This window comes from Oreochromis niloticus, linkage group LG18, assembly GCF_001858045.2.
Source record: "Oreochromis niloticus isolate F11D_XX linkage group LG18, O_niloticus_UMD_NMBU, whole genome shotgun sequence".
Classification (NCBI taxonomy): Eukaryota; Metazoa; Chordata; class Actinopteri; order Cichliformes; family Cichlidae; genus Oreochromis; species Oreochromis niloticus.
In genome coordinates, this window is record NC_031982.2 from 9449461 (window position 1) to 9461620 (window position 12160).

The 12160-nt window shown below is 41.4% G+C and overlaps 4 protein-coding genes across 6 annotated transcripts in view; 3 read left to right on the top strand and 1 right to left on the bottom strand.

Annotated features, from left to right (window-relative positions):
* Positions 1–725, top strand: part of LOC109195627 (SH3-containing GRB2-like protein 3-interacting protein 1) — a 38167-nt gene extending 37442 nt beyond the window's left edge. For all 3 annotated transcript variants that reach the window (XM_025900089.1, XM_025900090.1, XM_025900091.1), the window contains one exon: positions 80–725. In XM_025900089.1, coding sequence (XP_025755874.1) covers positions 80–690 — 611 coding nt within the window. In that variant the 3' untranslated portion in view covers positions 691–725. The remainder of the gene's footprint in view (positions 1–79) is intronic.
* LOC100709461 (SH3-containing GRB2-like protein 3-interacting protein 1) lies at positions 650–7439 on the top strand. Its single transcript, XM_025900092.1, has 10 exons — positions 650–825; positions 1472–1593; positions 1714–1864; positions 2363–2474; positions 2705–2860; positions 2990–3122; positions 3215–3417; positions 3710–3774; positions 3901–4065; positions 4177–7439. Exons 1-10 carry the CDS (start codon positions 795–797, stop codon positions 4197–4199), a joined length of 1161 nt encoding a protein of 386 aa, XP_025755877.1. The 5' UTR covers positions 650–794; the 3' UTR covers positions 4200–7439.
* A 1055-nt stretch (positions 7440–8494) lies between these two features.
* dynlt5 (dynein light chain Tctex-type family member 5) lies at positions 8495–10023 on the top strand. Its single transcript, XM_003453323.3, has 5 exons — positions 8495–8613; positions 8767–8895; positions 9121–9212; positions 9555–9679; positions 9755–10023. The coding sequence occupies exons 2-5, from the start codon at positions 8801–8803 to the stop codon at positions 9956–9958; spliced, it is 516 nt and encodes a 171-aa protein (XP_003453371.1). The 5' UTR covers positions 8495–8613; positions 8767–8800; the 3' UTR covers positions 9959–10023.
* Positions 10024–10120: 97 nt separating this feature from the next.
* On the bottom strand, positions 10121–11618 carry LOC102077263 (relaxin-3). Its single transcript, XM_005458041.4, has 2 exons — positions 10399–11618; positions 10121–10311 (listed from the first exon to the last, which is right to left on the bottom strand). The coding sequence occupies exons 1-2, from the start codon at positions 10655–10657 to the stop codon at positions 10175–10177; spliced, it is 396 nt and encodes a 131-aa protein (XP_005458098.1). The 5' UTR covers positions 10658–11618; the 3' UTR covers positions 10121–10174.
* Positions 11619–12160: the final 542 nt, after the last annotated feature.

Consider the following 12160-nt stretch of genomic DNA (forward strand, 5'->3'; position numbering starts at 1 on the left):
AATTTGTCTTCAAACATCAGTCAAGAATACAGTTAGATCAGTCAGCTGTGATCTCACTTCTCCAATATACTCTTTGCAGCCGATCTACCCAATGGGAGGGCGGCTCGCAGTTCGGCACCAATCTACCTGAATGTCCTCTCCCCAGCCTCTTACCGAGGCTCCCCTGCCCCCGACCTGGACGACGTCTTTGGACCCACGAGTGAGGACACCATGTCTCCCAGATGGGTTACTTTCACTGATGACAGGCCCCCACCGCCCGATGAACCAGCTCCACCTCCGCCACCGGACTCTCCCCCGCCAGACACACCTTCTTCCACCCCCTCCACCCCTGCCTCTCGCCTGGACCACCTCCAAACGAACCCCCGCCTTCACCTCCGCCGTTTTCCCCTGGGTCTCCTCCTCCTTTCACTCCGCCAGACTCGCCTCCCTCCATCCTACTCGGACCTCCTCCTCCAGATGAACCAGCCCCTCCTCTACCCCCAGAATTCTCCCCCTCTAATTCCCCTCCTGGGTGCCCTGAAGAGGATGCTATTGATGAGGAGGTGCTGCAGTTTGCAGAGTACTCTTCCTCCCCTGCCCCCATCAGCCCTGTGCCTCCTCTGCCAGCGGAGCGTAGATCCCCTCGTGCTGGAGTCACGTCTCCGCTGGTCCTGGGGGGTTCAGGGGGTAAGAGGACTCCAGAAGGTGTAAACCTGAGAGAAGATGTACCAGACTTTGTGGGTTCCCCCAGAGAGCTGACGCCAAGCTTCAGGGGCACGCCACCTCCTCTTCCTCCAACTACCTACAGGTCTATCATGTCTTCCCCGGGACCCTACTCAGGCAGCAGTGAGTACTCTTGTGTTGCTGCAAACACGCACAGGTGGCCTCTTCGAGATTCAGTTACACCAAGCACGATTAATGTTTTTTATTTAAATTTTGCAGTGTCCTTTAATTTTGTTTGCTTTGAAAAAAGTGAGAATGATGAGGCCACCAGCACAGCCACAAAATAAAAATCACTGAGATGAGCAGGTCAACCTTTAGTGACATCTAGTGTTGTGATTGTGAAATCACAGCGTTTTGTTTGTAGTGCATAACAGGTCTTATCTTTCCAGAAATATAAGGAAATATAATGTTGATATTTTAAAAGGGGACTGCTGAAAATGCTTAAATGGTCTTGTTTAACATATACCATCATTCAACTGGTGAATACAGACAACAAGCATCCCACATCAGACCAGTATGAAAATTACAGGATGCTTTCTATCAGTATAGAGATCAAGTGGTAACGTCTTCCTACAGATTTTTTTTCTGTGAATCAGAACAACACCTACAAAAATCTCAACAGCGATTTTATTTCATGCCAGAACCAACCAGAGTCATGCACTCCCGTTTCTCTCCAAACACCGCTGATAGAAGGGAAGTGCGGCAATAAAAATCTTTGTCACTGTGAGCTGAAGGCTGTGCTAACCACAGACACTGGTATGTGCCGCAGGCCCCTCATCTCCAGCTCGTCCTACCACACCTCAGTCTCGAGGCAGCCCAGTCCCTCCGCCTCCTCCTCCTCGTCCGTCCTCCCGACCAAAGCTGCCCCCGGGGAAACCAATCACAGACCTGGTATGTGGGAAAAGCCCTTTCCTTTCTTTTACCCTCTCCCTCTCTCTCCCCCTCATTTATCTTTTGTTCCTGAGACTATGTTTTTCATTCTGAACAAAATAACTTGTGTTACATCTCCAGACCCGGCCATTCAGTCCGCCAGTTTCAAGCAGCCCCCCGCCTTTTGCCCCCCTGGCCCGGGCAGAGAGCTCTTCATCAATCTCCTCCATTACCTCACAGAGTGCAGCGTCCACCCCAACTTTAGGAAGGGACCTCAACTTGTCCACCACAGGTATGCTACCAGCAAGATGGCTGTCATGCTCGTCTCTGCGGCTTAGCTGCGCATCTCAGTCCACATGTTGTCTGTCACTCATCGTGTCCTTGCCTCACAGTCTTGTCCCTCTCCATGATTCTCTCTTCCTGATGTCTCTGCTCACTCAGAGGCCTCGCAGCCTCTGGTATGGTTTGACCACGGCAGGTTTTATTTAGCTTTTGAAGGTGAGTTGAGCTACAGTGCTGCTGTAGTGACACCAGTGCATGCACTGTACGCACCTGCCCCGTTTCTTTACTGGCTGTGTCCACAAGAGTGCTGCCACCCATCCCCATCCTATCCCCTGCTCACTTACTTAGAATCCAGATCCATGATGGAGGCTTTGGTTTTGCTTTAATTGTTTTTGAATATTCTGCCCTCTGTGTGTGAAACCCACCTTCAGGTAAGTAAGATATAACCCAAGTACGGTTTTATAAGGAGATGTTATAGCAGTGTCACTTGTGTTTATGTGTGTTTTAGGGTGCTCCAGAGGTCCCAGTCCACTCACCATGGGACCCCAAGACACTCTGCCAGTGGCAGCTGCCTTCACAGAAACCATCAATGCCTACTTCAAAGGCGCTGACCCCAGCAAGTAGGCTCACATTAAAAATGCACTGACGTCATGTCAGCATGGATTTATGCTAAAACTGAAACACTGCACTGCTAATAATGGCAGACAGGGGAATGTTTCTAAGGCAGACTGGTCTAGGTTGTTTTAAGCTTAATTAGATGTACACAGTTCTTTGTATTCAAGGTTTTTATACTGAGAGGGATCTGTGAGCTTTATATTTTTGTTTAGTTGGAGTCCTCTCTCTGTCTCAGATGTGTTGTGAAGATCACTGGGGAGATGGTGCTGTCCTTCCCCGCTGGCATAACCAGGCATTTTGCGAGCCACCCAGCTCAACCTATCCTCACTTTTAGCATCAGCAACTTCAACCGACTGGAGCAGGTCCTCCCTAATCCACAGCTGCTGTGCTGGTAAGATGAAGATTACAGACAAACACATATACTGGAGCGGACAGTTGCCCATTTTTACAGTCCAAACAAAAGAGATTCATAGTGTTACTTCATGCTGGCTGAATCAAAGATGTTCCTCTCACCCCTTAGTGATTCCACTACAGACAGTGTAGACAGAAAGGAGTTCTGGGTAAATATGCCAAACTTGATTAGCCATCTAAAGAAAGTGGCTGAACAGAAGCCTCAGGCGACATACTACAATGTGGATATGATCAAGTATCAGGTATATAATATCCGTTAATATTCACAGATGTGTTTTTATATTTTTTCTATCTATCCAGTTATCTCACTGTCTTCTTTGTTTTTGCAATTTAGGTCTCAGCAGACGGGATCCAGTCCACTCCTTTAAACCTGGCAGTGAGCTGGCGTGGCGATGGCACCAACATAGACCTTAGAATAGACTACAAATACAACACGGAGGCTCTGGCTGCCCCGGTGCCGCTTCACGACATCAACTTCCTGGTTCCTGTTGATGGAGGCATTGCCAAACTACAGGCCATGATCCCACCTGCCACCTGGTGAGGACTCTTAGTATGTGGTCGTATTGAGAGGCTAAGGCCAAGCTAGTATTGTAAAGTGAGCAAACTGACATGTATGTTAGTGCATCAACCGTCTACCATTTACCATCTATTTGTAGAAACCAGGCTATATTATTTTCATACTCTGTATTTATAGAAGTGTGTATAAATATTGGCACAGTTGCCTGTGTATTATTGATATGAACTGCATTCATAGTATTATTATTATATCTACTCTTTAGAGTACATGTGAGAGAGTAACATGTAACATGGAATTTCTTTCCTCATAAAGGAATCCGGAGCAGCAGACAATACAGTGGAAAATCCCAAGCTTGTCTCACAGGTCTGAGAATGGAGGCAAGTATTCATTTTTGCCATGTTCATAATATTTAACATTTTTAATTTCTACTTCATCTTCTTCTTCTTTGGATTTTAAAAGTAAAATCTTTTGGTCCCATTACGCAAATATCACATGTCTGGCAGGAGTAGGGGCTCTCCTGGGCCGGTTCCAGATGATCGAGGGTCCCTGTAAACCCTCCCAGCTGGCAGTCCAGTTCACAAGCGAAGGAAGCACTCTGTCAGGCTGTGACATCCAGCTGGTCGGGACTGGCTACCGGCTATCATTGGTCAAGAAGAGATTTGCTGCAGGTCAGTTTAAGCATCAGAAACAGTGGCTGACTGTCTTCAGTCTGTGGTTTGTTAATATAAATGCACACGGCCACTTCCCAACTATCTGACATGTCTTATTTTGTTTCACAGGGAAATATTTGGCAGATAATTAGAGGACCTGTTTGCGAACAGAACCAAGAAAATCAATGGCTTTTGACTGTGAAGACTATGGATCATCCCATGTTTAGTGCATTTGAAAATTTATCTTTAGGAGCCATTAGATTTAATGGCTGGAGTTTATTAGAGTAACAGATAACAACACACAGAGGTGAAATGTGACATTCTCGGTCAACTGACTGCTGCTGAGTTTATGCAAGTAAATACAAGTCATTAGTTTTGTGCACTTGGAACACTTATGAGCTTATGTAGAGTAACGTTTAGGGAAACCCCAAGTCTATGTTCTTGTTAACTTAAAAATAATTGTGGATTTCATACAGTGATCCAGCTTTATTTGTTCTATTGTCCTCTTGTTTCACGGGTTATCACTTTGAATGCACTCTTAAAGATGATGGGAATAAGTTGTATGACAAAACAATCTTAAACGAGGTGGAAAAGATGGAAAACGTTTTAACATAGGTTTGCTTTGCAGATGTATTCCAATTAGTGATAGTCACATGGTACTGTCTGATTTGCACTGCCACCTTTAAATCAGATGTTTTTGTTTATTTTCAACATGTGTGACTGTCGTGATCGTTGCCCGAGCAGGATGTATTCCTCTGTGTGGACAGCTTTGACACCGTCACATCCTTTTTATCTGTCTTATGATTAAAGGTGACAGTTTAAAATGACCTGCAGCACTGGAAGAACATCAGCACTATGAATCCTAAGGTGCTCTTGACATGGAATTATGTTTGCACCTCAGTCCTGGGAACTTTAGGGAACAATTTGATCATGGGTCATGATCATTTCCTTCTAGCACATAAATTCAATTTTGTAGGGAAACTCGTCAGAATAAAGGGCGGAATAATTAGAGCAAATAAAACTGTTTGCTCTATGATTTGTATGCTTGATCCATTTATTCATCATAAGCCCATGTTAACCAAGATCCAAACTTAATGCTTATTTTCCTTCCTTAGACTGAATGAACCATTTTGATTTGGTTTGGAAAGTTATGGATTGGATTATTGGAGCTAGAAGTGGCCATATTTGGATGACTGGGTTGCGTGCTAAGTTCGCTCTAGGTTCACTTAAGTAATATAGAGCAGAGACTTCTAGGGCATGATGTGCAACACAGCAGGACATTTGGCAGATGGCTCCGAGAATGATCAAAAAGACACCCACATGCACGACGGGTCTAGTTCCTATTAACAGAGGTGATGCCTTGCAGAAAACGAGTGGCATAGTTAGTCCACTGTGGACACCACTGTCATTGGAAATGGAAAGTTTTTTTACTGAATTGTAAATGTTAGAGGTGGGAATCACCAGACGGTTGGGTGAAAGTCACATATCTGTTGATGTCTTCACAGACAAATTCACATTTGAGCCGATGTGAGTTTACTAACTAACGTTATCTCAGGATGATGGTGATTGACCTGAGCGCTTTTGTTCGTAGTATTCAGAGTATTTTCATTCATTTCATAAAATATCGATATTTGGTGTTCATGTATTGATAAAATACTGCAATAATATGCAGTGTCATTTTTTCCCCACCTCCTAGTTTATGGAGATTGACTCATTTTTGGAGGCAGCCTCGAGTGGACGTTAAAGGAACTGCAGTTTTGGTCATTTCAGAGTCAAAAATCAGGCCTCAGTTTGTTGAGTGCAAAAGTCAGAAAGTGAAGAATTTCTTTACAAACCACACTTGATGTGCTGGAAAGACTGTGCTCAGGGCTGAAGCGCATACATAACGCCATACTTTCACACACACAGCCTTTAAACACTACTACTGGAAGCATTTTTACCATTAACGAGTCGTGTTGGCAGAGAGTTAGAGCAGTGTGACCTGGTGCACAACAAACACATCGAATTACCACTAAAGGGCAAGTGCAATGTTGAGATACATCAAAGGTCTCACATTACAGGACACAGGTGGAGTTTGTGGTGGTGTTTTGTGGGTAGAATTGGATTATACTGAGCTGATGCTTATGTGTGAAGCTGCTACTTTCACTGGGACAGCTCGGGTAATTTATCCAGAAGTTATATTAGAAAGTCTAGAGCCAGATGCAAGAGTGCCATACACTGAGGAAAAGGACCTTTAAGTTTCCAGAGAAATCTAAAGGGACCAGGGCTGATGATTGTAGGAGTTGCCTTTGATGCTGCTTATAACTCTGACAATAATCTTTGATGGAGGACATCACAGAGCAATGAAAAGAAGTGTCTATCAAAAAGACAGCACTATTTATTTCCCTGCTTTATTTTCTCCCTTTTCCCACCATGTCGAATAAATGTTTTATCATTTTCTAATAGCAATATTTAAAAGACTTAAGTGTAAAAAGTGTACATAAAAAGCTATGTTTCAAATATTTCTCTGAGCATATGGACGTGTCTGTGATCGTCTCTTGGTTTATTGATGTCAGCGCTCATAATGCATTTGGTTCTGCGTAACGACACACAACACTCTCTTCATCTAACGTGGGTTTCTTGTAACAAAAAAACAAAGAGAAAAAAAAAGAAAAGGTGTTGATGAATAACTCCAAACAGTGGCGCATGAAATCTGCACCTGTCCATCGCCGGTCTTATCAATGCAATACCACTTTATCCATTTCAGTGAGGTCATGATGTGTGTGTTGTTGTATCAGTGTGCTTTGAGAAGAGACTCCTTTGCCTTCACTTGCGCCTCCATTCTCTATTTTGCTGGTGATGCACCTTCAGAAACTCATTGTCAATCAAATCTGGCATGCGTTCAATGACGTACCCATCCCATGCATCCGATATAGGTGTTTGACATCCTCCTGTGTTTGACTTGCACACAAAAGCACACCTTCAATTTTCTTCATGAAACAAATTGTTGCTTCATGTCACATGTGTGTGTTTCACTTTTTTACAGAGCGTTTCCATGTGTTGACTCACACTTTGGACTCGGGCAAAATTTAGTTCCTTAGAAAAAAGAAACATGGCTTTTTTTTGGTTGAGTAAGAACGACTTATGTTTTTCTTCTGTTGAATATGCTTATATTTTTCTTTGCCTTATTTTTGAGTGTACACTAATATTCCAAAACCAGAGGTTTTCTGTAAGTTTATTTTTTCTACAACTTTTTTGGCTGTATGTATTCTTTCACTGCATTAGGATCAGAATATGCAAACATTTCATGTAAATTTCCCATCCAAAGATTTTGAGAGTAAATATATGAAAAAAAAGTCATTATAATGTAATACCTGTTTTACTTGGTAATAAAGAAGAGGAAATAAGAGTCATTTATCTCCTTCTCATTTGTTCAAAGATGTAAAAATATAACACCGACAGGCACATAACCCGTAACATTAAATGTACATCCTGGCGCTTCAGCAACACTGTAAATTATTATCTGTCATAACTTAATAGTGAGGTCAAATACGCCGAAAATCATCATCATCAGTCATCATGTAATATAAATAAACACTCCCAAGCAACTACAAAAACAGTCCTTAGTGAGATTATGGGAATTTTTTACCCCCTCATGGTCTTATTCCTGTACATGATGACAGTTTATGAAGCAGGATGAAGGATGAAAGAGAGAATGAGCTGCCTAGTTAGTTAAATAAACTGTATTATAAGAATATATATAGATATAGATATATATAATAAGCTTAAGGTACTCATATCCAGTTATTTACAAATCATTATCTTTTAATTTAATAGTTATCTTAATTTGATTTAATTATCTTTTAATATTTCTTTCTATTCCATATTCTTTTTAAAAATGTATTTAATACACTCTTATCCTATCTTAGAAGAATGTTTTTCCCCCACATATGTTTCTTTTAAGGATGCATTCAAGGGTATACTTTTTCCACAGCAGCTATTTGCCGTGAAACACAGGTGTTGCTAATCACATAAATTAAGGCTCTGTGCATAAACTGGCCAGAGCATGAATATTATATTTTTTTATTGTGTTATATGATATTATAATATTATTTGTAGCTCCTGTGTTTATGTTTTTCATGTCAGTATAACGTTGGTGAAAAAGGTATATTGTTGCCACCTCTGTAACTGTTATTATAATTATTGGCCTCCTTTAATAAAATGCGGGGTATCAAGCAAGAAATATTCAGAAATGGTACTTTTTACTGACATGAGCCCAAAGTGCTTTACAGGAAATTTACAACAACACAACGTTAAAAAGGGAAGAAGATGAGAGATGAAAAGGGTACACAACTTTGCCTTTAACGTAAGGTAAGGTGAGCCTTAAAATTATATCTACTCCAAAATGTAATGCTATACAGAACTCAGCCTCTCGTTTTCAAGCTTGTCTAGATCGTCTACCTCGCGAGACTTCAACAAGCCCTTCACCGGAAACCCCTCCCACAGGCTAACATACCGTTTCCATGACAACATCAAGCCATACCAGACGACTGGTTCGGCTTGGTTCAAGGCTTGGTGGTGAAACTGGTAATTTGGCTCAGTATTCTAATTTTATAATCTGTAATCGATTTTGTAATTAAAACTCTACTTTTCAAACTCGGTCTAGTGACTCTGAACGCAAATGACACACTTATGAGCGTATTTTTTTGTACTTTGTTATGGTCTACGTGCGACATTCAGGTCATTCAGAAACCAAAAATAAGGAGAAGTGGGGATGTCCGATAAAGAAAAACAGCAAAGGAAAGAGAAGAGGGTAGTCAAGGTGCCTTCTAACGGGAGAGGCAAAGACACAACTGGCAGGACTAAGGAGTGAGTAGACTATTAAGATAATATGGGCCAGTGTCCTTTTTTTTTTCTTTTTTTTTTCTTTTTTTTTTTAGCTTTTTAGCTTTTTAGCTTCCTGGTAGTTTAAGAATGATTTTCAAAACAGCATTCCCAGTGCAGCATGTTTGGTTGGGGAAACTGCTGGTCAGTCCCAGTGTGTCTACATGGCATCTGTCCTGGTATTCTTTTCAGCATGATTATGTCTTTCAGCTCTATAAGCACTGTGTCATACATTGATGAACTGGGACACCACGATGACAACGCTCGCCTTGCTCCAACAATGGAGAACACCTACCAGATGGGTGAGTTAGCATTCACTTTACTCCAAACGAATGGGTTTTTAATTGCCTACAAAACTGGGGTCGAGTTTTAGGTTCTATGCATCACAGAACTGACAAATAAACTGAATATATTTTGTTTGATCATTTTAAAAAGAAACGTAAAAATTCAGCCTCACAGTGGTAAAGAGTGGCCTACTGTTTTGTGTAGGCTATAAATTGAGATCGACAAAAATATGAATTTTTCTTCTGTTCACATGCATCCATCATGTTTTTACCCCACCATCAAAACTACTAGACAAATATATTACTAACAAAAGTATTTTTGTTAGTAATAAATGTTTTCTGGCTTTTTTCGCACCACAGGACCTTACAAACGCTTCCCTGCCAAGGCTGCCACAGACATACTGAAGGACGTCCTTACCAGTTACCTCCAAGAGGAGAAATATGAAGTAGAGTGGTCTCAAAAAATGACCAAAACATTGTGTGAGGTAAATGAAAAATAGATCCAACTCTTTCTAAACACGTTTAAATTTCTCCATTATTCAGACTGACTCTTCTTCCAGGTAATAAGAGCCCGCATGAAGGAACTAATGATCCCCAGATACAAAATTGTCATCTTGGTCCACATCGGTCAGCTCACCGGGCAAAGCATGCAGATCAGCAGCCGCTGTCTGTGGGACGCGTCTAATGACACTTTCGCCTCGTACTCCTTCAAGAACAGTTCTCTGTTTGGCGTGGCGACTGTTTACGCTGTTTACTTTGAGTGAACTCTCTCTTTCTGTGCTCTGTTTTTGAGTAGTTGTAAAGGAATTTAAAACAAATCTTAACCAAACCTCACAGTGTGCTTTTTTTTACATTTTATTTTTCTTACATTTTTGCACTCACAAATCACGTCATCCTTACATTGTTCTGTACAACAGAGATTATGCCAAATTAGGAGTAACTGTGAAAGACTGAGAACCTCCTTGAGATGGTCCTCTGCTCTAGCAGAGCATGGACAGGTCGCTTTTTTGACAACCCTGTTGGCAGCACGTTCTCATCAAGGCCGCGTTTTGGTCCCGCAATTGACGTTCCATCACTGACACATCTGTCCACTTTAGGAGGTTTGCCTCTCTGTTGACTGCCAAAAAGGTAAAAATATTTGTTTACTAGAAGTCTCTAATTTAGATGAATTTAAAAAGGCAAATAGAGGTGAGTCCATACTGACCTTCTGGGAAAGTATCCTCTTCTCCCATAAATCTTCTCCACCTGGATCCTCCGCAGTTGAACACCACTGCCCTTAGAAAAGCTCGACCGCACAGCTTCAGTGTGTTGGCGCTCTCCTGTGTCTGAACCTGCGCCGCACACAACATGCACAGCAGCACAACGACCAACGGTAGGGATCTCATGTTGATGTTTCTCAGGACACGTCCCGATCGGGTCTTATATCGCGCAGCCTTCCTCAGGTGTTTCCTGAGTAAATGCATTATCTATGCGTTATCGCTGGTGATCATTGTGTGCTTTTAACAGCGGATGTAAATCTGCCAATTTGGGATATGTGTGGGAATCTAAGTCGCTGCAAAGATCGCTGATTGACTGCATTTTAGTAAATGTTAAAGGAAAGAATTGCTCTTTTATGTCCAAACTGCAGGGTTTTTATTGCCGTGGATTTAGCAAAGTATTTCATAATGGATCTCTTGAGATATGCGCCCTACGAGATAAAGAGGTGATTGCTCTCTCCTCATAGCAACGAAGAAGCACGCACGGCCACTATCACCGGCATAAATCACTGATTCCACGGAAAGACAGTTGCTATTACCGGTACACTTGTTAAATCAAACCTATGTTCTGGGTTAGAGTTGTCATTGCTTTCCCATGTTTATATGTCAACAGTGGAGGGGTCGTGTTATAAATCGATGTTTTATAGCCTGCTTCAGTTGAAAAAGTGTAAAATTCGTTTGTTCTTTATGACATTTAAGGTTATTCATAACATCTGCTATGTTTCTCGGGGTTTTATGGGGAGTTTACACGTACAGCACTCGTGTAAACTGTGACACATTCACAAATGTTATTTTAATATTACTGTAACAGACACAGGTATTTCTTTTTAAAATACAGGGGATTTCTTTCTATAAATATAAGTGGGTTTCTTGTTTGCATATTAATTTCTCTTGTGTATTTAGAGAAGAACCCACAAAAGAAAAAGTTAAACAGATTTCACATACACCTTGTAATAATTATCTGATTTAGCAAATTAATATAACAAGACTGAATTCCAGTGGTACATATGTACTGTGTCTTTATGCAATTTGTTACTAGCAGCATCTTGCAAAAAATTGTCCCCATTTCCTTAGCTGAATCAACAGAAAATAAAAAAGATAACATAGTTTGGCAGACATAAAGTTGTATTTTTCCACCAGCAAGGTGTTTACTAAAGGACTATTAAATGCAAACTATCTCTGCATAGTGTGTTGTGTGTCCCTAAGTTTTTGTGGAAACTGGACAAGTGGAGGACAAAAGAAGAATCAGGCCTGAAAAAGTGTCTCCAGCAAATGAACAGTATCTGAAAGTCATGTCCTTAAGAAATAGCAAAAAATCCAGCAAAGACTTCACACAGGATCCTACAGATATATCTGGCACTACAGTTGATCCACCTACTGTTCACTGAAGCCTCATCAGAAATGGTCTCAGTGGAAGGGTGGCTGTCAAGAAGCCATTCTTAAGGAAAGGAATCAAGGAAAAAAGGCTGAAGTATGCCAGATCACACAATGACTGGACTGAAAATCAGTGACTACAGGGCTGATAGAGTGATGAATTCAAATTTGAATTTTACAGTTCAAATCAATGTCAGTATGTACAGAGAAAGTCAGGGGACAGATGCAGCCGTGAGTGTCACAGCCATCTGTAAAGCAGAGTGGGGGCACTATCATGAATTGGGGCTGAAATTCAACCACTGGTGTCAAAATTGATATAATTATGAACAAAAAAAA